Source organism: Poeciliopsis prolifica, unplaced genomic scaffold (genome assembly GCF_027474105.1).
Source record: "Poeciliopsis prolifica strain line A6 unplaced genomic scaffold, Auburn_PproV2 SCAFFOLD055, whole genome shotgun sequence".
In the NCBI taxonomy this organism is placed as follows: domain Eukaryota; kingdom Metazoa; phylum Chordata; class Actinopteri; order Cyprinodontiformes; family Poeciliidae; genus Poeciliopsis; species Poeciliopsis prolifica.
This window is the reverse complement of record NW_026562430.1, coordinates 1126671-1153173: the sequence shown is the minus strand read 5'-3', so window position 1 is coordinate 1153173 and position 26503 is coordinate 1126671. Positions and strand designations below refer to the sequence as shown.

At 38.1% G+C, this 26503-nt stretch overlaps 1 protein-coding gene across 1 annotated transcript in view; it reads right to left on the bottom strand.

Moving 5' to 3' along the window:
* Positions 1-25610, bottom strand: part of LOC129379019 (rho GTPase-activating protein 6-like) — a 55039-nt gene extending 29429 nt beyond the window's left edge. The window contains 1 exon segment of the mRNA XM_055059557.1: positions 25011-25610. Within this exon segment, the coding sequence (XP_054915532.1) occupies positions 25011-25487 (477 nt within the window). The 5' untranslated portion in view covers positions 25488-25610.
* Between the last annotated feature and the right edge of the window lie 893 nt (positions 25611-26503).

Here is a 26503-nt window from a genome sequence, read left to right as displayed (position 1 = left end):
TATTGTGATGTACTTCAGAGGTCATTTAAAGTATGTTGCTGTTATATTTTGACATATCAGTTGGCGCCAAAACAATTACCAAACCCTGATGATTTTCTGATTTGTGTCAAAACACTCAACTGAGGTGTCATATCCAGGTTCAGGCTCTAACTTCCAAAACAAATACATTGTTGCTATATTGATTACACAATATGCACATATAAAATTGATTCTAGGTGCAATTGACTTTAACCTTTTTAAAATTTGGCTCCCCTAAAGCGTTACCTCCCTGGGCAATGAACCACAAACTCTGCATTTAAAATGAACCTGTTCTGAGAACCACCTGCTGTGTTTCTTACAACCTTGGCTTTTCTAATCTTTGCCACAAATATGCTAAATAGTAAATCTGAGAATTGCTGTGTGTTTCAGTCAGAAGCACGGTTCTCACAGTGACCCTCATGCGTCCTCAAAGCCTTGACCCATATCTGCTTGTTTTGCCTTCATCCCTTGAAGGCAAGGGATGCTTGCCTTCAAGGCAAGCATCGATGCTACGCTAAGCATCGATGCTAAGCATCGATGCTACACCCTCGATGCTACGCTTCGAGGGTGTAGCATGTAACACAACACCTGTTTCTCTGCATAACCCTGCACTGAGCTTGCAAGTTGCTTCATCTTTTCTGAAATGTAAAAAAAAGAAAAAGAAAAAACAGAAGACATGTGAGGTCTTGCGCCTCCTCTGAATGCATACTTGGTCACTTAAGACGATCCATCACAGGAAGTTTCTGCATGTTGGTTTCAATGGCAGTTCAAGAGGAAGTCCGTTCTGACTCATCTTAAGTCATATAATTAAACTGTTTCTCAAAAAAAAAAGAACAAGAAGAAAACGCAAAAATTTGCATCACTTTTGGCACACACACATATACACACGCTTTAAAGGTTCAAGCAACGGTGTTGCTCTCACACACGCGCGCTGTCAGACAAGGGGATGAATGCGCTCAGGGAGGGTAGAGACATTATAATGTATTCAGCTGACTACTTACAAGATACGAGTGCTGCCTGTCCAGGAACACAGAGTCTCCCATCATCAGCAGTAAACTTCCACATAAAGCAGACACCAAAAATCTAGAGGAGAATAAATAACATCCAAAGTCCAGGAAACAGAATTTTTTGCGCTTTTGGCAAAACAAATAAACAACAACAACAAAAAAAAGTATCCGCGAATCACTTGTCTGATCCCTCTTCTGTTTTCAATGCAACCAGAGATCGAACTTTCTGAGTGTCTTGAAATGCACTAAGAAACGCGCGTAAGGAAACCGACTGTGCCAAAAAGGACACCGCGGTGCGCAACGCGTAACGGATCCATACTGCGCGCCCCGCGGATTCTGAAGGCAGATGCTTCACCGGAGTAGAGGAGAGTGACTATAGAGTTAAGTCAGCATTGTTTCGAAAGCAGCTTCCGGTACAACCTTTCAAAATAAAATGTTATTTTTAAGCAGGCGTCTATTTTGTCCCATTTTTAGCAAAACATACTCATAGTCTTAGGACTTTTTTTATTTTAACTTGCACACTTCAAACAATAACAAGCTGCACTTGTTTATATTGATTCATTATCGGTTATGAAGTTAGAGTCCCTGCATGTGATGTTTTCATGACGCAAAACTTTAGGATCATTTCTCTAAATTGCCACTTGTTGATATGCTTTTATTTTAAAGGTGGGAACGTCTTTTTCCTGTATTTCATTGCGCTCCTCCAAAAATTCCAAACGGGAGAAGAGAATGGTGGGCGGGGCACTGGAGGAGCAGAGCCAGCCATGGAAGGAGTCTCTCCATTATCAGCAGCAGGACTGCTCAAATGTTTTCATGTCACTGACCCACAAATGGGGCTCTGCACATGATAAGATTGGACCGCAGAGAACCCCTTGCAGGAAGGCTTCTTATTGTGCAGGAGTTCACTCTGCAGGGAGAAGCTGCTGTATTTAGAATTAAGTCAAGTGGAAAGGACTTCTTTTTTTTTTGCCCACCTCTTTTCTGAAGATGTAAATAGCTTTCTGGGGTCGGATGGTTGTGGGGAATAAATGGAAGCAGGCACTCAGAGGAGCCGAGTTGGAGTGAGACGCTTCAGATGCAATTATCAACCGTCGCTGTTGTTTATTAGCTTCCCCCTCTTTTAAATACACTCTTAAAATCGGCCACTTTGACTCATCCGTCCTTGTGTAATACTTAATGCTGAACCAGCGTTGGGCAATCTGTTTCTAAATACTCCACTTTCATCCAGTCTCATTAAAAAAAAAAAAAAAACAGAAGTTGATTTCATCGTGGATATGACTGCTGAGAAATGAGCCAGACTCACACTCACACACATAAAGTAACACACTTGAGTTAATGAAAACCATCTGCTTTTTTCAGATGCCCCCCTCCCCACCACCACCTCCACTTCTCTTTCCGAAGCAGGACATCAGGTTCTTATGCTTTAAATTCAATCTACCAAATGTGTGAATGGGCTAGCAAGCTAGAAAATCCTCCTTCCCTGCTTATCAGATTGGGTGGAAAGCCATTTGAAGAATGCAGAGTTAAAAGTTAAAAGGGATGCTTATTGTGAGATAACAGACTCCAGAGGACCTACTGTGCTGTAAAGTAGCTGCTGTGATGTATAGTGAGGGTGTGTGTGTGTGTGTGTGTGTGTGTGTGTGTGTGTGTGCGTACGTGTGTGTGTGTGTGTGTGTGTGTGTGTGTGTGTGTGTGTGTGGGTGTGTGTGTGTGTGTGTGTGTGTGTGTGTGTGTGTGTGTGTGTGTGTGTGTGTGTGTGTGTGTGTGTGTGTGTGTGTATCTCACACTGGCATCATGAAAACACTTGCAGTGTTAGCAGAGAAAGAAAACCTGTTTTTCTAAAGCAGATGCTTATCAGATCTTGTCTAAATGATGTTTAGAAACTAAACTCAGTCACACTGGGGCAAAAAGTGGCAAAAAAAATGCATATATATATATATATTTTTTTTTTCCTGTAATAAATAACATTTACGTTATTTTGTCATTTGTTTTAGTCATTCTGTGAAATATCTGTGCCACATTACAAGCATAACTTTGAAATCGCTGTGGTTGCATTGCACTTTATTTAGGGAGATTAGAGTAAAATAAGCTGAATGCAAATACTAAACACACTTTTCAGATTTGTATGTAATCATGAATCCTTATTTTCCACTACACAATTAGGTACCAGTTGTGTTGGCCTAATATAAAATCCCCCAAAAAGAGACACTTATGTTTGCAATAACTTTGCAAGACACTGTAATTATAATATACGTATGCTTGATTTGGACTGAGATAACATGCAAGAAATTTGCAAGGGCTGCAAACACTTTCCAGTCGACTTTGGCTCTTCAAGATAGAAGTGCAATGATTTTCCGCTTTGGTTTGGTTTTAGATATTTGATCAACAGCTGCAAGCAATTTAGCTTGTGCCTTACAACACTGACTAAACAAATTACTAACTATCAAAACAATGTCGGATCCAAATCCCAAATAGTTTTCTTCCTGCCTCTACAATTTGTTTTGAGAAAATGACATTTTAATTACTGCATTAAGTATCGATGATCTCCACGGCGATTGCAAACACGGTGCAGCGGCTACTTTTTTCCTGTAAATTTCCGGCACAACAGAAAGATTCTAAATGCAGGATTCTGCAGCTCTCTCCACACGTTTGTACAGATTTTCAGCAGGTACTCCAGATTTCTGCCACAGTTAATAGACATCAGGTTTAATGGTGTTGGAAAAAATGACATTTGCTAAGCATGCAAAATAATTCTGAACATGTTGCACGAGGGAACTATGTTGCTGTTTATCAGTAGATTTTAAAATCCAGATTGTGTTTAAAAAAAACCAAAAAAAAACTGTTTTCCTTCCTCATAAGTAACACTGCAATGATGCTATTTAATATTTGCCATTGCTTTTATTTTTGTAAGCATATGTTTCTTCTTCTAAGTTCTTAATTTCTTCCTTAAGACAAAGAAAAAAAAACTTTGATTATCTTTTGTTTATATTAAAGTTTGCTTGCTGATCTAAAATATTTAGGTGTGAGAAAGGAGGGAAAAACAAAACCAGAGGAAATCTGAAAGGGGTAAACAGTTTTTCCCATCAGACTTGATATTAAACAATGACAGATGTGGTGACCATCAATTAAATGGTCTAAAGAAGAATTTAAGAATCAGAAGACTTCTGAAGAAAATTATTTGGGTGTAACCCCTGTGGACTTGCAGGGAAAATGCTTTTTACAATTTTGACTTGACTACATGTCCAAGTTTGATTGAATTAACGTAATCATTCTACCGCGGCAGCACGGCTCTGGATGACATGAAGAAGAATAGTCTTTTGCTCTCCAGCGTTGTCTGCATGCACAAAATTTCCTTATGTAAACAATAACACACAGGGGGTCTATATTTGTAAATCTGATTATGATTAAGTCGGTGCCTCACCAGCTATGAACCTCACTGCACATCACTGTAAGGGACATACATAAGTGTCTAAATTCCCAATCAACTCTTGATTGGGTCAGCCAGCATCTGAGTGCTGGTCTGAGGGCGAGTGGTTCTGATTTGCATCTGGCTCGGCCATCGCTGCTGAGCTGCAGCCATGAACTGAGTTTCATATGCAAACTCTCTTTGTTGTCTGCTGCACAAAGCAGCAACCATTGTTGCATAAGCCTCCAGCCTCAGAGGACATGACAAAGTGAGTAGTTAATAATGCTGCCAAAAGCAATAATTGCCAAGTCTATTTAAAGCATGGAGGAGAAGTAATGGTGCAACAGATTCACACTGCCAGTGATGCTAAAATCAGCTCCTTCAAGTCCACATTTTCACTTTGCCAATAATGTTTAATGAGAATTATGAGCTCAGCCGACTGCACCAGAGAGAAATCTTATATGGCTTTACGAGACAGTTAGAAGGTGCAGCATCCTTCCAAGAGCAAGATGCCTGAATTGTGAAATCACTCCATTAGGCGGAAAGTATTTTTGCTAAAGTGGTTTAAGCCAGATTAGGAAATGACAGAGAAAAATTTGTGCAGGCCTTTGATTTGTTTATTAAACACCAAACAAGCTGTTGCAAGCGTAAGGTTGCAACAGCCACCTTCAACAGGATGATGGTTGAAATTTCCAAGTACAGCGTTGGACAAAAGTTGTCAGAGGAAGACATGAAGATTTTGAAATGATCAAATTTCCATCTATGTGAATCATCGACTTGTTTCGTAAAGTTTCAGGAAACTGCTAGTTGGAACAGTATTTTTTTATTATTATTTTAATAGAGTTTTTCTGGATTTTGATTAAGCATATATAGGTAAAAAATCCAGGTAAAATGTACTCTTTGTTTTAGCTTTTCACACACGTGCTCGCTGAATAAGGATGAACATTATGAAAAAAATATATATAAAAGTGAAAGAGTGTGGATTTAATTTTTATAAAGTTGCTGTGTGATCTGTTGAAAAGTTGTTGGCCATCAAAGATAAACCAGCAGGGGTTTATCTGCAGGGAAAGTTGTTCCAAATTATAGCAAATGTACATTTTTGGGTTTGTTTTCAGAATCAACCCTATTGACCTGAATTATGTGGCTAAACAACAATTTTGACCTCTATTTCAAGAGCCTATATTTTGCAGCTGTTGGTTTAACCTTTTACATGTACTGTACATTACGAAATATATAAAAACAAGCTGTTAGTTTGGTCAGCTCTGTTTTCTGCTCACTTAAATTAGTGGAAGATGAGAACTACAACATTGCAGTCGCATGTTTCCCAGCTTATTAGCTTATGGTCTTTAGGGTGTTTATCTCGTTCTCTCTGATGTTGGACTTTGACCTCTGCTTTTACAAGACAATCCTACAAAGTGTTTTAAAAGAAAAAGGACCAAAATTGAAGAGGAGAGTGGCTGGTAAAGAGTGTATATAAATGAATTTACAGCAGGGGCTGCACAAAGCTGCTCAAGGTGATGACCTCAGAACTGGAGAATGCATGCTTGTGTCTTTGTGCAGAAGAAAAAGGAAAACTACAGACATCCACGCAAGAGTTAACTTGGGGGGTAAACAGTGTATGCAAGCATATAAAAACAAATATGACAAAAAAAGGCACTTTTTTAGGTTCTAAAACTGAAGTAAAACGTGAGGTAACACTTGCCTAATAGAAATAACTTTACCCCCCTTCTGTAGTTGATTCTCTGAGTGTCCTCCAAATCCAGGACACACAATCATGCGCACACTAAGTGACGACGGCATGGGTCTGGATTCAATCTGGATGCTTCCATCAACAAGCCAACCCACTTGTCCTAAATCTTTACAAAACCAAAAGGCAGAGAAAAAGGAAAGAGGAGGATAGTCAGACAATGTTGGAGATTAGTCCTTTGTTTTTATATTGCTCTCATCTCTTTCTTATCTCCATTAAATCAGCCTTATTCAGCCCCTACCTGCAGATGACTTGTTAAATGCAGCATGACTCTTTTCTACAATAAAGCTGCGGGCTTTGGGTTGATGGAATCGTGCAATGTAATGGAAATACAACAAGTGGATGGAGATAAAACTTGCTTGGATGCAAATGAAATTTTAAAAAGCTAACCAGCATTTCTTGAGCCAGACCCTAAGGTTCAGAGTTCATGCTTTAGTGTTTTGCTGCATGTGCCAAATGTGCAAAAAAATACAAAAAATAGGCTGCAGATAGCAACCAGACAGCTTCTGCATCCTCCAGTCCAGACTAGCAATCCATTCAACTGCATCAAAAACATGTGAAAACGGGAAGAAAATGTCATCTTTATGGATCTACTTGACACCATATAAACATTTTGAATGGTTGTGATCTAAGCTGTTGAAATCTTCAATAAAATCCTATTTAAAGGCTTGTTGTACTATGAATAAAAGTCTGAGTTCAGTGGCGCCAGGGGTCTTCGGGGAAAAGACCATGTCTATAAATTAGCCAGCTTGTGTACTGGCAACCCTGGCTAGACAAACTTGGAAGTCTTTGATTTGTTTAACAGCTTCAAGGAGTTTGAACATTATTTTAATTGTTAGTTTATTTTGTTTTTCTTTCTAACCTACTGCTTTTAAAATCCATCAGACTTTACGTTTGTGGGGTTCAGATCGGGTAAGATTCCTGGTGCTGACTAATGCTGGAAAATGAAATCCGCATCTCCATAAAGTTTGTCAGCAGAGAAAACCACGAGTGTCCTAAAAGTTTCTGGTAGAAAACTGAGCTGAGTTTGGACTTGATAAAACTTGTTGCATCTACACCTACAGACGACATGATGCCCAAATCATTGCTGACTAACAGATATAAGCACACACTTTCTTATTTTATGGCTTTTCTTGACTTCGTTTCGCATCTTATGCTCTGCTGTCTAAGTGAACTTGCTGGGACTGCCAGTCCAGGGGGTTGGAGGTAGTTTCCTGACTGCTGATGCTGTTATCTACTTGTGTGACCTTCCACCCCCCTGTCACAGCTGACGCATACTTTCATGTCAGCTGTTTTTTTTTTCTTTTTCCTTGCTGGTTTGTTGATAGATTTCTTCCAGTGAATCCGCAAATAATGCTGCGTCAGTTTTCCATAAGGGGTTCAGCTGACATGAGCTGTGGTGTCTGATTCCAGTCTTTGAGGAACAGAGATGTTGCTCTGCTTTGGCACGCTTGGTTTAAATCAGCGGGCCATTAAGAGTTCTCTACAGATGTAAATTTAGTTTTATTGATTAGGAACATGGTGACAGAAACTTTCTGTAGTTCTGAGCATCAAAATGGCAAAGAAAGAGCATGTTCCTTTATGAACAAATGAAACAACATAAATTTTACTATTGGCTTCTTCTGCTACTACTATTCATAATTAGGAAATATCAGTAGGTTTTGTTTTGTATTTGTAGTAATGAGTAACTTGCTGCCAAAACATAATTAAATCCTCGCTGGTATCATTTACTGATCCAAGCCAAATACTGACACCAATCAGGTCAGGATCAAATCAATTTCAAAATTTTGAAATTGAAAATCAGATTTCAATTCATTTTGAAGTAGTTTACAGTTTATTCCTAAGTAAAATTATGTCATAAATGTGTATTTCAGCATATTATTTATATTTATCTTGGACTTTTGCCCAAACATAATGCAAAAACAAATTCAACATAAAACTATAATTCAAATGTGTAAACTATTTTAAAATGTTCTGCCATCCTTGCAAAATAAAAATAAAACGATGGCTATATAAATGTGAAATCAATCGACAAGCTTTTGAATTATGAGATACTTAACTGAAACATAATTTGTTATATTTTGTCCTTTTTAATCGTACTATACCGTGGTGATGATCAGCATGGATCGTTTCTATGGATATAATTAGACAGTGAAGCATTCAGATGGGACCCAGGTGCATTACAAAAACAACCTGATTGTTCAAGTGCGCCTGAATGGCATCAGTGTCTGTTTAATTCAGGCAGCTTTTTTTTTCCAATAAACATATTTAGTCTCTCAGCTTCAGCCTCTCCACATTGACACACGCACACAGGCTAGTCCCCACTGTTATCAACCTCCTACGCCTCCTTACCGTCTTCTGCATCAACAGTTGCCATGGTGTCTCAGCTCGCCTGCTGCTCTGGACGCCACAGTAACAATGCGAGGATTTTGATGACGACATGCGTGATGACACACGGGTTTGCATTCTCCGTTTAGTAGTGGAGTGTGTTTTAATGCCTCATAGGGAACTAATGACGCATTTCACATTTGATATATCACAGTGCCTGGCCAAAGTGTTCAGTTTGTGTTGGTCCATCACAGAAAGTCCCACTTTCTGTGATGGACTACAGACTTCAGTCTGTAGTCGTTGTGGCAGGATACTGTACATGTAAAATATTGACTTTTTAAAATTGTATTGCAAAAAATGTAAATATTAATCATTCATTGCCTTTCCAAAGTGTGGTAGAAGGGTTTCACTCTTGCTGTACCATCATCTTTTACATTGTACCCTATTCCTTTGCACTGATTGTTCTGCCTGACACTAAGTGGAAGGTCTCATGAGTAAATACCCCGGTCGGGTTTGTAATAGCGTGACTAGCAGAATGAAATACTGCGGCATGTGACGCAAGTTTTGCTGGCTCAGCCTTCTCAAGAAGAAGGAAAGCACTTCTCCTGGAAAAAGCTGTCCTAACATTTCTTATGTTTGTAAGTGTGTGTTCCTACCTAGTCTTTTGTATTTAGGAATCTGCCATCATGATTTGTTTGAGGTGTTTTTATGGTTCTTTGTGGCAGTTTGGAAAGTTGGAAGTTAAGAACGAGTTTGAACATGTTTAGCATAAAGGACACTTTTTTTAGCAACTTTAAAGATTACTTCTGAGCATTTGTATCTTTAGACAAACTTTCTGACATCTATTCATTTCTTGTTCCTAATCTTTTGTTGATTTTGTAATTTAAGATCTAGGACTTGTTCATAGACATTTTGTTGAGCCCTTTTTCCTGCTTGATCATGTTTTCTTCCATCTTTTCAAATGAAATCATACTCCATGTATGAAAGCAAGGTCACGCATATGTCAGGTAAATAAACAGATTCAACTGCCTGTGTTGTTACGCTCGTTTCCTATGATAATCTAATCAGCCTGGGCTGCTCACAATTGCACTTATTCCACATGCAAATCAGCTCCTCTCATGAATTTTTAGTTGTTTCTGGATGATGATGTAGAGTCAACAATAGGTTGTTGTCCACCATGTCATACTGTGGTTAGTTCATTTAAATTTGGTAGTTCTGGTGCTGAAGGATATTGGATCAAAACAAAATCCTTTAAACTCTGCCCACTTGCAGCTATAATATGACATAATAAATAATGCAGTCGTTACATTCAATAAATTAGAATATCTGTCCTGATGCGTCTCATTTGTCAGATTAAAAATACCTTTTGAAAATAAAGACCTTTAAGCAAGTATTAAACTTTTCATTAAGCCTCCATCTCTTTAAATAGATTTGTATTGGTCTGATATGTTATTCTAATTTTAAATGCCATGTTTTTATTTTTTTCAAAAAACATCATAATTAACAGAAAATAATTACATGTATGTCACTTGGTGAAAAAGCTTCCAAAATTAATGGGATGTTCAATAATAATCAAATTAATTGAACATATCTTGCATAAATGAAACTCTTTGTGGAAGTGGGAGCATTTCTGTTGATGTGGGCTCCATAGATTTCTGTTCAATATTGTTTTATTTCTGTGTGAAACTTCGTGCCTGTGCATACGCAGACCCTGCCAGTATGCCACATGTACAGCAGAGATTGTTTGCATAAGTGTATAAACATCACATGTGGGTTATGTGTGGTCTGTGCAGCATGTGGTCACCTGTTCTGCAGTGAATCAAAGCTTTTCCAAAGGCAGAATGAACAGTTCTTCTCAGCTAATATTATAAATATTTAGTCTGCAGTATAAATACAGCGGCCTTCTAGGAATCCTCTGCTCACAAAGGAAAGCAGAGCTTTAGTGTGAAACTGATAAGGTTTTTAAAAAACAAAGAGTGGTGCTTTTTTTTTTATATGCGCCACAGGTAAGAACAGTTTTAGTAGAAATTTACAACATCAATTAACATAAACTTCCATGAAAACAATTCAAAATGCCCCAGCTGTTCTTGTGCAACTTTTTTTGATACTTTGAACCAGCGATTAGTAAAATAATGAACATGGAAAAAAAGGAAGGAAGCAAGAATGAAGTGGAGAAGGGAGAGAGGTTGGAGATGAGGAAGGACAGGAAGAAAGAACCCGGGTGAGGGAGGGAGGACACAAGAAAAGAAGGACAAAGGGAAAGAAAGGAGGACACCATGTTCAGACAAAGGGACAGTGAATAAAATCTAAAAAGGGTATTGTTCATCATTTTTCTATACTTTTCTAGATGTAGAAGACATTTAAATCAAATTCCAGACTGCTTAGAAATCATGCAAAACTGTTTTCTGATGATGCAACGCTTTAAATGCCTTTAGCGTCTTTCATGATCTGTCCAAAAATAAATCTTTTAAATTTGTCTGCCCTTAAATTAAACTTGTGTTTGGTCTTATTCGCAGTTGTCCATTGTCATAGGACGCATGTAAACAAGAGTTTCTTTTTGTTTTTCTTTTCATCCAAACAAACTCACTTAAACACACAGGAAGGTTTCATGTTCCCAGAAGGGTTTTCATTTCCCAGACGGTATTGTCAGGAGCTCTAACATGAGCCCCAGTGTTTGTATTTATGTGCGACTGGTTAGAGGTGAAGAATGAAAAAGTAAGACATAGAAGAAAAGGACGGGAGGCGGGGGTTGATGGATCCATCTCATCTCTTTTTCTATCTCTGGAATGCTGTTGGAATCCAAGCTTGCCTCCCTTGTTGGCTCCACACACAGTCCCAGCACCTCGTATCATGCTACAGTGCACACGCATGCACCCATTGCACTGGTTATTACTCTGGTGGGGTCATTTTAACCATGAAATGACTGATTAACAGCTGGAGCTTTGCAGCTGATACAGAGATGAGATCACTTCTTGTGTTGCAGAGGGAGCAATTTTCCATCTCTGGCACAAAGCTGGCTGGCACAGACAGCCTGGCATCCACAAATTAACCTTAATGGAGTAACTAATGGTTGCTGGAATTTCTTTCTTTTTTTTTTCTTTTTTTTTTGTATTTGAGCATTTAAGGCCTTATAACAAAAGCATGTAAAATAAGAGTTTTCTATTTAAATATATGGGCACAGTATAATGTTAGATTATGTGAGATTAAACTCTGCAAACCCACCTGGTCCTAGTCAAAGCAAATCCACTCATTTTCAGGATCCAGTTTTCTGATTTAGTGACTGACTTGAGAAATTGAGATAGATATATAAAATAACAATTGTTATAAAAATTCTGCCGCAAAGGCTTAACCACATTTAAAATTACATGAAACTAATGCTCCGGTTCTTTTGAGGTATGTTTTGCCATATCTAGAAATTGCAATTTTTTCAGCAAACTACCTCAAACTCTGCAAGGTTGGAACAATAACATCTAGAAATGCTGTTTTTTATTTTACAAATAACATTTTGTATTAGACAAAGGTGATCTTTTATTCAGTTAAAAGAGTTTAATTTGGTCAAATATCAGAAGAATAAATATATGTTTTGTGTACTCTACATGACCTGTGATAAACTGCAAGTAGACTATGTAGACTTTTGATTGAATCAGTCTAATTGTATGCAAATTATATTTCTCAATACATTTTTTGGGTGTATTAATGTGCAGGACCATGATGCCCAAATTCAGTTGCTGAGAATCCTGCAATTTTCAAATGCATTTCTTATCAAACACCTGAGTGAAATGGATGACTCATTACTGGGTCTCTTTAGAGCTGAATGACATAATGATGAAGGAATTCAACTGTTTGATTCAGGTGCATTCAGCAGAGAAGCAGCTCTAAAGGACTTGATTTGGGTAAAAAGATTGGATAAGTTTATAACCATAACAAAACCATACTTCATAGATAGGAGTTTTTGTTTCACAGTTCTTTACCCTTAGCACTACGTAAGATGTGTTCCTTTTTAGATAAGCTAATATCCAAGAAACGGCTTCAGCACAGAAATCACAGTTGAACTTGTGCTCCATTGTTATCAGACCTGCAAATAAATGTTCTCTGTAACTCCTGCAGTGAATCACCTTCATGCATAACATTTGCTCCTCTAATGTCAGTGAAGGCATAACTGTGCAGAAACTGACATTTTGTCCTCAACTTTCCTTCTATTTTCCATCTTTGAGCCGAACTTGCTCACGTCCTGAGTTTTTTTTTTTTTTTTTTTTCCATTGCCTAGAAGTTGTGCCGACTGCGTCAGAGCCTTTCGACATATAAACTATCTCCTGATGCTTATGTTTGAGAAAGATGCTTTCTTTGTTCTCACTCCCACTGCCGGTGTCAGGCAGTAGTGTTTACATCAGCGAGCTGTTGCCCTGGCAACAGACTGAGCCCAGCAGTCAGACGGCTCGAGGAAGCTTGTGGACTTGGATGGAGAAATCCTTGAAAAATGAAATGAAACAGAAAGCGTGATGCATTTTTGTGTTTGGGGAACTGCTTTTTCTTCTTAGCTCTTAAAACTGAGCCGCCCTCGTTTTATCACGGTTCATTAGTGAGTGTTGCCTTTGGACTATTTGAGCACTCGAAGAGGCAGAAATTCAAATTTTTTTTGAAGAAACAGCAAATGTTTCTCAAAACATATTAAAGCCTTAGAAGAAAAACAATCGAGCATCCTTCGATCTGGCATAGATTTTCACCTTATTCAGTTCTGTCTCCACTGTCAACAGAGAGAAAATGGAAAGATTTAATAACATACAAAGCCAACAAAAGCCCCAAAATATACACGCACACGTTCGGTCACACACTGCACGACTGCAGTAAGTCATTTCAGAACCTATTAAATCTCCATTAACACGCAGCCTCCCTGCTAACCACAGGTAATATAACCCATGTGTGGGTTGAGAGTGTTTTCACCTTTTCCCTTCTCTGCCCCGTTGTTTTTGCCTTTCTTCTTTCTTACCTTTCCAAATCTCTTTTTCATGACTTCTGGTATATGTCTGCTCTTCAGTTTTTGACCATGCTCTCACGTTAACCTGACATGTCTTTCTTTAGACAATCGTTTTATAATTAGGTCAAATTATGCAAACCACTGTTCCCAGAGGGGGAACCAGTTAAACCCATCTTGCCTTCACTTTAAAAAATAAGGCTGATGCGTTCACCTGACTACTCTATGGCACAGTTCCTGTATTCTTTTGACATCTTTCAGGCCTTAATTTTCATCTGAAATGTTGAAGAGCAGGACAGAAAAACAGACAGATAAGACGCAAGACTAAGGCAAAACATCTGCTTCCTATTTAGCCGCTTTCTCAATGTTGTGACTGAAAGATGATGCACAGTGACAATGGGCTTATAAAAGCAAGCTATGAACTCAAAGAAAGGTGAGCCATTCCATTGTTGCCCAACTCTCTTCAGGGTACCTCGGCCTTCGTTCACCATTTCTTTCTATTCTCAGGATTTTTCACCCACTTTCCCACCAACTCAAATTCAAACAATGAATTTACAAAGTCATACTTGATATACATAGCATTTTCATAACAACTGAACTTATTTACATGTTTATCCATTTTGCCATGATAGAAATATTTCACTGCAGCTGTTTGGGAAAACTAACTTCCTCCAGAGCTGTCTGCATACATAATCAAACATATGCTTGTTGAACTGATGGCAAGATCAAAGTCAATGTTAAAATCCTCGGCTGAATTAAGTCTTCCCTTCCTAACACACTCATGCCCTCTTGAACACACACCGTGGATGTTCTGGGAATGCACACTGCAGGGGAGAATCTGATCCCTGCTTGGAAGTGACGCTGTTCCCTCCAACAGTACAAACTTACACCGGTGTGTTGGTGCATGCATGTGCGATCGTGTTTATGCACATTTCTGTGAATGCGATGCTGACAGTACAAACAACTGTGTACTCTTCAGGAGTTCATGAGAACACCAAACAAATGTCACCTTACCATACGGGCCTCTGTTAAGGAAGGTGGCGTTAAAAAGTTGCAAGTGAAACTTTGCGACTTAATTAAGGTTTAAATGTCTGAGGCTTGTAGAAGACCCATACGATCTGGGATCAAATAGTTTGGTTCCGTTCTCCCAGTGCACTGCATGTAAAACTGTTTGGTTTGCCCCGGGCACTGGGAAGTATGCTGTGGCTGCAGCTGCTATCAGCAATTTTGTTGTTTTTGGGAGATAATTATGAAGCAGAAAGGCTGAGAAGACAGACGTGTGCAGCTCTGGCACGCCACAATGCAGCCCACCCACATATTATTATTATTATTATTATTATTATTATTGTTGTTAATAATTTCGGTATATATGCATTAGTGTGCGAGACAGTCAAAATAGATATTAAATGCTCCAACTCAGAGGAGTATAACACAGGAGAGTTTCAATTTAAAGTTAATTTTTTTATTTTCAAAAAGATATATATTTGAAAAGAAAATATATACCTAACCCAAAATGTACTAGGTTTAACAACCTAGTACATTTTGGGAAAGCTCACTGCTGCCCTCTCTTGGTTAAAAAGCTTTTTACATTAACTTTATACCTTAAGGGAGAATATAATATTTGTACAGTAAAACATATAAATAATGCAATAAAAATGGACAATTAAATCATAATTAGTCCTTTCACATTTTTCTCAAAGTTGGTGAGATTCCAAAACAACTTTATGAAGTATGTCACAGAAAGTCTGATAGTGCACTGGTATACAAGGTTTACAGACTGGTAACCCTTTAAACATGAGGACTATGTGAAAAGTACAAAGATAAAGTCCTTACAGTGCAACAATTTTTGCAATTTTTTGGTATGAAGCAACTGGAATTTTTATCTTAGAAGAAAAGAATTAAACCCAAAGGAGAGGGACACTGAACAGCCCATGCCACAGCCAGCTTGAAGAGGAAGTAAATAGCCAGATCACAAAAGTGATCACTGCTTTCACATGTGATTGTAAAATTTCTCAGGTAAAAATGCTTCCTGAGTTAGCAGTTTTTACTTTTTATCTTTCAAAATCTAATATCTTACCTGAAAAAAAATGCTTGTTGAATGAAATTAATACATTTAAAATGAAAATGATTTCACCAAAACTGCCCACTAGATGGCTGTCCATCATCCCCAAAATGATCACTTGTCATGTTGCTTGTTGATTTCCATTGCTTGGTTATTAGCACTTTGCTTTGACTTAATGTTAAACCCACACAAACTTCACAGTTATGATATATTGTATGCATGACCCATACAATATATCATTGTAGCCTCCCACATTCAACTGTAAGCGACAATTTCTTTCTCCGTTTCCCTCCTGGAACTTGAGCGTGTCAATCCATTCCTCTGCTGAGCTTTTTTCTATTTATAGCTGTCTCTCACTTTTGCTTCCTTACTGTATGGGGCAGTTTTGTGGGGGTGGCATAAGAGGTGAGGGAAGGTCAGTCATGTCTTCTTACATTAAAGCTCCTTCCTTTTTTAAAACTTGGACATGGGTTGCTTTTTATCTTTTGGTGACAAAAGTTTTGACTTCAGTCAATTTGTGAGTTTCTGAGCGATTTATTTATTTGTTACAAAAGATGTAGTCCCACCTGGCTCATAAGTCAGAGACTTAATACAAATCCTTTTTTTTTTCATGTAAAAACATTTAAGAGTTTGACTTCCCTCAGAGCTAAAAATGCACAGCTCTATTTTCCAATAAAATGCAGATTTAGCTGCTAGCAGACATAATTATCTATCAAATTAACAAAGTAAGAACGTGAGCTTCTTTTCAGAGAAAATAAAACCATGCGAAAAGGAGAGGAAGCCATCAGGGGGTCACTGAGTGAGTAGCCAGCCCTGGGGCATCGGCACAAAGCTCTAACTTGGAATTCCAAATAAATAATTCCCTAACGCAACCGCCTTCCCACTATCACACTGAAAGAGGCCCAGGAACACGAACATACAGCACAAGATAGAGCCTGAGCAAAATACACTGTTTAATTAGTAATTTCTGTTAATTATTATCTGATACGATGCAAAGTAGTTTTATTCATTAAAGTGCTCATATCCCAAACTTTCCCTCAATGTTCTGTTCAGGCTTGTAATTCATAATATTAACTTAATGAACCATGTATAGTTAGTAAAGTTATGAGGGGAAACAGCGAGTGATAATGTTATGGTTTGAACTCTTAACTCAGGTATCTGAGGTAACTCACTACCAACAATCTCCGCCCAAAACAAAAGTACAGATATTTCTGCAAAACTGCAAATCAAACACAATTTCTATCAGAATTCAGATTGTAATTTGGTTGTCATAACTTTATACTCAAACAAACCTTCATTTGGCTCAAAGAAAGGAGGAACAATTGTACTTGAAGCTAATTTTCATGGCAAAAACTGCAGGATGGCTGTTTGGAGAGGAGTGTTAATATTATAGATTTTATATAATTTTTTGACATTGCAAAATATGTTTTTATCAATAGACATGCAACAAATATATGACCCGCAGGTCAAGTGAATGCGAAGAAGAAATTAAAGCCTATACATTCATCATAGAGGTAATTAAATGGTAAATGGAGGTACCAAAGGCAAGTAAAAATGTGGCATGTCTTCTTTTGGACTTATTAAATCTTGCAAATCAGCTCAGAGACAATAAAGCAGTGCAGATAAAATCAAGAACAAATTTTTGATTTCATTCCTTTCGGCTCATTTCTCAGCAACCGGACAGGATATGAACAGAAAGTATTTCTTTGAAATACAGACACAAACACACCCACAACCTGCAGCCAGTAAAGCATTGTACATTCCTTCTTTAAAAAACTATAATTTAGTAAATAGTTAACCAGAAAGCCATTGCCCATTGTGTACTTGCATCAAATATGTCTTCACATACTGTTGGTTAAACACTTGGTATGAACAAACTCTTTGTTGTGAACTTAATAGCTGAATCTTCTTAAAGGTCACTTATGAATGTATAATTCGCTAAACCAGTGGTGCAGCATTTTAAAAAGCAGTTTTCCAGATATGTGAAGACGATCTTTAATGTTCCCACAATATCTGAACCATTTCTGCTGCAAATTGCTCATGTTGTTTTTAGATACTTTTTCAAATAACATACACAATGATGACACATTTTTAGTTTATTGGTGGAGTTTTATTTAAAATCCCCACTTTACTTAAAAGACTCCATGAAACCATGCATGTGCATAATTACTTTTTATTGAAATTTTCTGACTCCTGAAGATACTTTATTTGTCAAACTTGAATTCCATGTTTTTGTGCTTCACTTTGAAGAAAGTTTCAGCAGATCCCTGCCTATTCACGGGTCCGTGTCGGAGAATCAACGCATCTCAAATTATTTTCAGATTTGCCTGCTTGTGGATTTGAGCATTTTTAAAAGATCTAGTCACATCCAGTTTTTATACATTACAAATCTCATATGAAAAATGCCAGTAATTGAAAGAAAATGAAACTCAGGAGTCTGAAATATTTAGGCAAGGGCAATGCTACTTGTCACTCTTGATTGGAGTTTGCAAAGCAGCCAATCCTGAAGTGCCATTTATTTCCCTTGGTTGGAGGGAAATAAATGGAGACAACGAATACAACAAAATATTAGCTACCGACTTTAGTGCTAACCAAATTGTTTTGAAAGTGTATATCAAGCTATAATAGGTATTTTAACTAATAAAATAGCCAGTTTTAGAGGGGGTAATTTCACAGATTTGTAGATTTTAGCTATTTGAGAGTGACTGTGACCTTTAATCCCTGCAAAAGTCAAAGGGACATTAATTATTGGGAGTACCTGTGGAAGTGGCCTCAAAAATGGCATCATTAATTATTTTTCTTTCTCATGAAGACAAAATGTTCTATTTACAACTAGCAGTTTTAAAGGGTTAATATTGTTGATATATTATATTTCTTCCCAAGGAGTGATTTTAACTTTTTTCACATTTCTCCTTAATAGGTTTAGATCATTTATTTTAATTTTTTTGAAGAAGAAGAAGAAGAAGAAGAAGAAGAAGAAAAAGGGTTAAAGTTCATGTCGGAGCCCCTTTGAAGATCAGGTTATGTGATGCATTAAATAACCAACTAAAACACAGTTTTTCCAAATGTGGATAGTTTCCTCTGTGTGTTGCCTTTTTAATTGTGTGACCTGCACAATAAATTTATCACCCATTTCTTCTGTGTTACAAATTGCAATACCAATAATAGTAATCATTAATAATATCAAATTACTGTATGAAGAGTTTCCAGCTTTCCAAGGTGTGCCAGACCCTTATAGTCCAACGTCAAGCTACGATGTAAAGAACTGCATGAAAAGAATTTCCAATTGGAGTATTTGTGTGGAGATTTCCTAAATCAATCATTTAGTCGGAGTTAATTTTTTCCCAGATTAGTTTAAGTGTTTTTTGAGATGTTACAAAACATTTTCACTCAGTGTGTGTATGTGTGTGTGTGTGTGTCATATCAGCACAGTTTATACACAGCCTCAGATAACTGCATGATATCCCTACACCCCCTCTGAGCCATGACAAGCCAGATTAGAGAGCACATTAGCGAACATTAGCATCTGTGTAATACACACACACAGAATACACACGAGGGATAGACGTCTAGCCTATAAGACAATTGGATCATCCACCCACTGGCTTTGGATGCTCTTCCAAGTCACCCATAAGTGCATTTATCGACACAAATAGTAACTCAACACTGCAGATTTCGAACCAAAGAAGAGGTTTAATCGACAACAGACAGACATATTCTGACTACGGAAATTAATGTTTACTTTACAGCCGTCTCTATTTCAGGCTTTGCCTTCATTGTTGAGAAAACATCCCAGTGGAGATGTGAGCGCGCTCCGAACCAAAACAGTGCCAAACAAACCCTGCTGATTCATATGGTTCTCTTCAGCAGTGTATCATGGAAACTTGTCAAAAAAGCGGCCCTGAGAGGGATTCGGTTACAGAGCGCAAATGAGACGAGACACAAAACATATTTCCACGCACATTTTATAATATATTTAGAGTCCTTCTCAGACACGAGCTGATTTCATCATCCTGTAATGGCCTCAAAATAGCAAGTTCATTCTCCAAGCTACTTAATTTATCTGATTGGCTCATTGGTCAAAAGTATGAAGCTGCTATTAAACAACTTCCAAAACCTATAACATTTGATACCTTTCTAAACTTGGCTACCTATGATCCCACACTGATTCTGGTGTACTGCATCATCATCTTTGGATAAATTAGCAGTTGGCAAAGCAGATTTTAAGGTGCTTAGCACCACTAACTGACTTTCCTTATAACTGTAGATTGGACACCAAAAATCTATCAATCATTTTTTTGGCTTCTGTTACTTTTCTAACAGCTTCTCTTTGCTGTAATGGACTTACAGAGATAGAAGACTGCTGAAACTGCATAGAAAAAAGTGAGGTTGGTTTTTGATAATAAATAATTTGATATAAAACATTAAGTGATGTATAAAGATCCTAAAATCTCTTATTTAGCTGACAGTTTTAACCTTGAAACCCACAGCTGTGAGGTCTTACTTTGCCTTTAAAATAGCTCTACGCTGTTCCCCAGTCTTTGTCTCAAGCCAACAAAATCAAGCTATATTTCATCATATTTTCAGTATTCACAACGATGGTGGCCCTTGCAACACAGTTATGGCATCCTATGCTCGACTCCTGGAACTAAATCCTGTGATCTACTGCATTTTCTGATGCAGCAGAAATCTATGATCCACAAGAAGTAGCAAGCATGTCAAAAACAGTAAAGTTTTTTCGAATTTTGGCTGAACTGCCTATGGTTATCTGATTTGATTGTTTTTTGGGGGTGTTTTTGCTATAAGCATTCCACAGATGTCAGCTTGCGAAGGTCTTGTTCCTCCAACGCAGCCTCATCATTTTGAGGGAACGTAGGGAGGATATAAGGGAGGAAAGGCAAAATGGACAGCAGTTAAGTTCAGAAGTTCAAGCGTTAGTTTCTGAAGTCTGTCCAAGAATCAGCTGCTTGTAAATGTTTCCTCCACTTACAGGTTCTTGTCCTGCTTTAGTCAACCGTCTCATTAGCATGTTTGGACTAATAAAGGCTCTTAATTGAGGGAGGAATTAATAACAAGACAAGATAGATTGACTTTGGAGTGCATTTTTGAAAATCAGATTTTCTTTCCAAGTTAAAATGTTGAATTTTACAGGAGCATTGATAGCTATAAATTTTATGGAGCTGGATTAATTAAAAATACCTAATGGCTCTAAAAACTCTCATTTAGGTAAATACTGATTAACCATTTTGGAGAATAATGTGAAATATTTTTATTCTGTCATGATTGAATGTTTCAGGTCAGACAAAGACACATTTTCCACCTCAAAAATGTTATTTATACTGTCTTTTATTACTAGTGGTAAAGCAGATGGGTTAAATGTTGAAGTTGATTATGTTTGTATTTTGAGAGCTCACATTTCGCAGAATAAAATGACCTTGAAGGGAGCTGTCACTCCTAAAGATATTTCAGTGAGACTGAACCATAAAGATAAAACCAAAAATTTACCGCAGTGCTCGCTGCTTCATAAGGCTCCACTTAAGTAGGCATCATTACAGCATGACAGCTCCACTACAGTGAAGGTTGTAGTAATTAACTTTTTCTTTGTCCTTTTTACACTACATATTTTTGCATAAAAAGTTCCTTTTAGTGTTCTAATGCATATGTTATGCATATGTTGCACAGCTAAGAGTATTTATTCAGGTACAGGCTGTACAAAATATGAAAATGATTTGTTTTAGTAATCTGTATCAGGGGAAATAATTTTTTTATTGCACTTATCTTGAATATTTATATCTCCTTAATTCTACCACTACTCAATAAATAATGTATTCAAATTGTAGAGATCCCCCTTTTTCTTTTTGATAATTTCCATCATGGAGTCTCTTCTCAGAAGCATTAGGGTTTATGCTGTAGACCTAAAATTAGAAGTACAATGTCAACATTCTGGTTCTCCATAAACGTAAGGATTCAATTAGCCGACCACTGCTTTCCCTCTGGTGTGTGGAGTTGTGTGCATATTTTTTAGTGAGAAAAGTTCGCAGTAGCTTCAGGATACTCGTCACAGTTTGGAGTTGGCAAGCGCTCACCAGTGTCTCAAAATCACCCATTCTGTTATGTGTGTCAGAAAAGCATGTGTTGTCACAACCAATCACTACTGAGCACTGTGAGGTATTAAAAACATAGATGGCTTCACATTATTGGTCTTCTAACATAGAAAAATGCAACTATTGAGATCAATCACTGGCAGCATACCTGACAGACATTGTTTTCTTCTAACCATGATGCCTTCATTTGTGTTTCTTTCTCCAACTCTTGCTCTCTCCGCCTCTCTGCCCTCGTCTCTCTCCATAAAAAGGCATGATGCGATACAAATCTGGGCAGGTTGCCTTATGAAGAGTACACTCTCAATTTACAGTGTATACCTTTCAAGAATTTACAATGGGGTCTTCATTCAACAAATGTTTGGATAGTAATTTGCTGACTTAAACCGACTGCATTTTAAAAATCTCTGCTGGAATTCAGATTCTGGTTGTATTGGACTTCTGCTTTCATTTTACTTAATTTATAAGACAGAAATAAGAATTTAAGTATGTTTCAGTGTCTTTAAAAAAGAGATGGAGGTCATTATCAGGAGTAAATTATTTAAAAGTAGAAAATAGGTCATGCATATATTCAGTATGTGTTCATAAATCACATAGCAGTGACAAATTTCAGGGTTTTCCCTTCAACGACCACATCCAAGCCCTATTAGAAGTTGACTAAATTTTTAAATCTGAAACAATTCACAGTTTAAAAAAGTAAATACTATTTAACACTTATAATTCAGCATTTTAGAAATGCTCAACTGTAAAAACAAATCCTCCAGTAAGAATATTCTGTTTTACTCTGAGTTTCACTTTCTGACATCTGTTATGTTATATTTCACCTTTTATTGGGTTCTTTTGGAAGTGGAAACTATACAAAAAATTTGTTTGGGATTATTCAGAATTTCAGATTCCAGCAGTACATCTTTAAAGTTCTTTTTATTATTATTATTATTCTGTTAGGACGATTTATGCATGTTTCTTTCCCAGAGAGATCAAGACACTGCAAGTATGGACAAATGGTATCGGATTGGCACACTCATTCCTACGCTATCACTTGGATATGGACCAAAGTTTCCCCGATGAGCAGACAGCATTACAACAAACAGAGCAAGCTTCCACTGGAGCTGAAAACAACGCTGGTATGCAGATTACAGCCGTCTCTGGCACCCCGTGTTAGTATAGCTGCAAGAAAGAATGTCCTTTCTCTTAAATAAACCCTGCATGCATATCCTAATTGGGCAAAAGCATATCAGATTTGACAAATTTCTCTATGACTGTAGTAGCTCATCATTTATGTAATACATTTTTCTTCACAGCAAGCAGAGTGGAACAAATCCCAGCACACCAACAGCAACGTCTTGGGTCTGGATTTTTATGAAAACCCTGAGGTGCAATAACTTTACGGTCTGGATTGGACCAATGGCTCCATGCTGATGGCCTCATGCTACCCTTGGTGGGCCTTAATGTGGAGTGGAGGGGGGTGTAACTACATGGAAAATACACTTATTGTGGTGGGAAACGTTCCACAGTGAGATCCAGAGAGCGGATGCATGTGCGTGTAAACAAGCAACAGGCACGCTGCGAGAGAAGCAGATCAGGGAATGAAGCAAACGCTGCTGGGAGAGCTGAACACAGGCCGCGTGGTTTTTGACCCCGTGACCCCCTCCCAGTCGTGAGAACTTTCTTTTCAGATCCTGAAACGAGCGTGGCATGCATGCACACACGCCTCCACACTCAGCACAAGGACAACAAAACTTGAGCAGAAAAAGAAAACACCTCAATTTCTAAAACAAAAAAGAAAAAGGAGTACAATCATCATACCTTTCCATCAGTGCAAGTGGACTCATGCCAAGTATGCAGCCTGTAAAGCACCCCCCTCCTAGTTCACTTAAAATAAGTCAACCAAGTTTGTTTTGGTTAGGATTTCATACCTGCCTGCTCTTCATTCACTCTCAGTTTGAGGTTCTTATGAAGACAAAAGGTTCCCCAAAGTCAATGATGGCAGCAGCAGGGGGCAAACTAACTGCACTTCATTGCACCTTTTGTTGGATTGGTTTAATCCTTAAAAGCTCCTGGGCCATTTTCTTATGCTTTCCCACAGGTACAGTGGCTCGAAAAAGTGCTGTCCCACATGCTGTCCCTTCAAAGGCGCAAATTTAATGTGGTTTGTTGGGATTCTATGTGATGACCAACAAACACCAAGTAGTACAAAAATGGTGAGGAGGAAGTACAGTGATGTGTGGCTGTCGAGTTTTTTTGTTTTGTTTTGTTTTAAAAACAATTTTTAGAAATGTGGAGTGCTTTTTAGTAAATAATATGATACCCATAAATAAAGCTATGACAGCTAACCCAGTGCAGTTAGCTTCAATTTTGATCTACTTGACCCTTTTTTGTCTCTCTTCTAAAAATTATGCCAAGAGTTTGATGCTTTGAGATGACAGAGCACCATCTTACCAATATGCTCAAATCAGTATAATGGTTTGTTTCCATAGGTGTACGATGCATTTTGAAATTAATCAGAATAAATGTTTTTGTGGCTTTTCTTTTGAACTATTTTGTTAAAAGCGTATGGGTGTCAACATAATTACATACTAACGTGATAAACAGTGTAAATTTTCTAAATAAAAACATGCAAAAAAAAATCTTTCAGAACAAATCAAAGTAAGATTTTTTTTTCTTTTTTTTTAAACAATAGCTGAGAGTTGTTCTGCCCACCATCAAGAGGTTTATGGTAACTTTGGAAGAGATGCAGAGTTACAAAGCTTGGGTGTGAGGATTTCTTTTGACTGGATGGCAAATAAGGGATATATTTAAAAGTAGAAATAATGTTACTTTCTATAAGTCATGCAGGCAAACAAATGACCCCATCCCAGTCATGAAAACTTTATTTTCACACCCTGAAACATGGCAAACAAATGGAAGAGGATGGTCTCTAATCAGATTAAAAGCACCGAGAAAGAAAACAAACACAAAGCCTAAACACACCATTCCAGCAGTGAACCATGGTAGTGGCAGCATCATGCAGAGAGGATGCTTTCCTTTTACATCCAGGGAAAAGGGAACCTAAGATGTCTTGAACTGAAGGCTTTTTTATTTGGAAAATTAGAAGTATCGTTTTATTTCTGCTTCATAAGCACTCTCCTTTGAGTTGCTCTGTTGCATAAAACCCCATCAATTATCCTAAGGTTTGTAGTTTCATCATGGAAAAGATAAAGGAGAAAAAAATACCTTTTTTCCCCTTTTTTTCTTTTTTTTTGCAAATTAGGACAATGATATCAACCAAGCAGGAACAAGAACCCATGCATTTTGTTAACCAATGTCCTCGTTAAAATAATAATGAAAAAAATGACAAAACTTGAAATGCACCCTTGTTGGTTTTCTTACCTCCGATTTCCACACAACATACGCATGAGGGGATGTCGGTTGAACCTTCCTCTGGAGCCACCTCCGCGGCGAGAAGAGCGCGCCGGTGCTCCCCGACTGCGCAGCGCCGGCTCCCCTCACCATGAACGGCAAATCCCCCGCGGTATTCCTCTTTGGGCGCTTTGCGATATCATAGTCGAAGTGGAAATTGGAGGATGGAGAAATGTCCAAAGGTATGGACGGGGAGGAGACCGACGGCGTGATGGGTTCTTTCAGAGTCGGGATTCTGGCGCGCAAAGCCGGCTTCGCACGCGGCGGCGCACCTGCGTCGGCGGCCGCAAATTGCGCCGCGCTCATCTCATCGGTCCCGGTCCCACAGTGCCGTATGATAGCCGGGTCCAGGCTGCGGGTTTGGCGCAGCCTCCTCTTGGCTATTGCTTTGGAGGCCGGAGAGGAGCAGGAAAAGACGCTGTTGAGAAGTCCCTGCGCGGCTGACATGTCGCCTCAACGTTGGATCAGCTCAACAATTTTTCTAAAGCCTCCCCAGCGAACAAAAGTCTGGAGTTCAGAAGTGCTCCATTGAACGCAGAGCCCATGGAGAGCTGCGTAAAGACTGATCAAGTGTTCCTCTCTCTTGTGCGTCTTCTGGGGAATGGGCGTGAGTGGGGGCTTGTGGGTAGAGGGGAGGTGGTCAGAAAACTGTTTTAGCCAGTGTTGAACTTTCACTTTTAAATTGAAAGAAACAAATAAGGTCCGATCCAAAACCTCATTCTCTGAAATTGTTTTTAATAACAATAATTTGTGCAGCTTATAATTTATAAGTATGGAGTCATCAGACAGGCTGTAGGTCACACACAGGCAGATCCAGCTGAGATGAAAATAGGAATATTAATCCTCCTATTAATCCATCTGTCTGGATGGACTCGACCTATCAGGGGAAGCCTTCTGTGTTCTAAAATTAGCCAAACAATATAAGTGATCACTCGGATTAAAAGATCTTCCTCTCCTCATGCACTGCCTTGCATTATGTGGTGTAAATAAAACCCCAAACATCATTTTTGTTGGGGAGAATGATTGTGAGAGATTGATGCAAAAAGCATTTAGAAAAGCAGAATTTGTTATACCTGTATTTTAAACATCAGCTGGTTCCTTTTATTTTCAGCCAGTTATTAAGTGGAAGATGTAAAGTTGTTACTCTGGAGTCACGGGTAACAACTTTGCATCTTACATCTTCTAGACCTGAATTCAGTCATCTCTAATCGAGACTTTGCCAATTCTATTGCAGTTCTGGCTCTGTTTATAATGTATCCCTGTTTCTTTCAGGGATACATTATATTTCGCTCCATCCATCTTTACTGTTTCTGGATCATTCCACTTCAGAATTATGCATTTCTTTGAGAATATAAACATAAAATCCTAATAAAATAGGTCAAAGTTTTTGTTTAAAGCATGATCAAATGTTAAAAAGTTTAAAAGCATGATAAAATTGAATGGAAATAGCAGGAGCCCTGTGT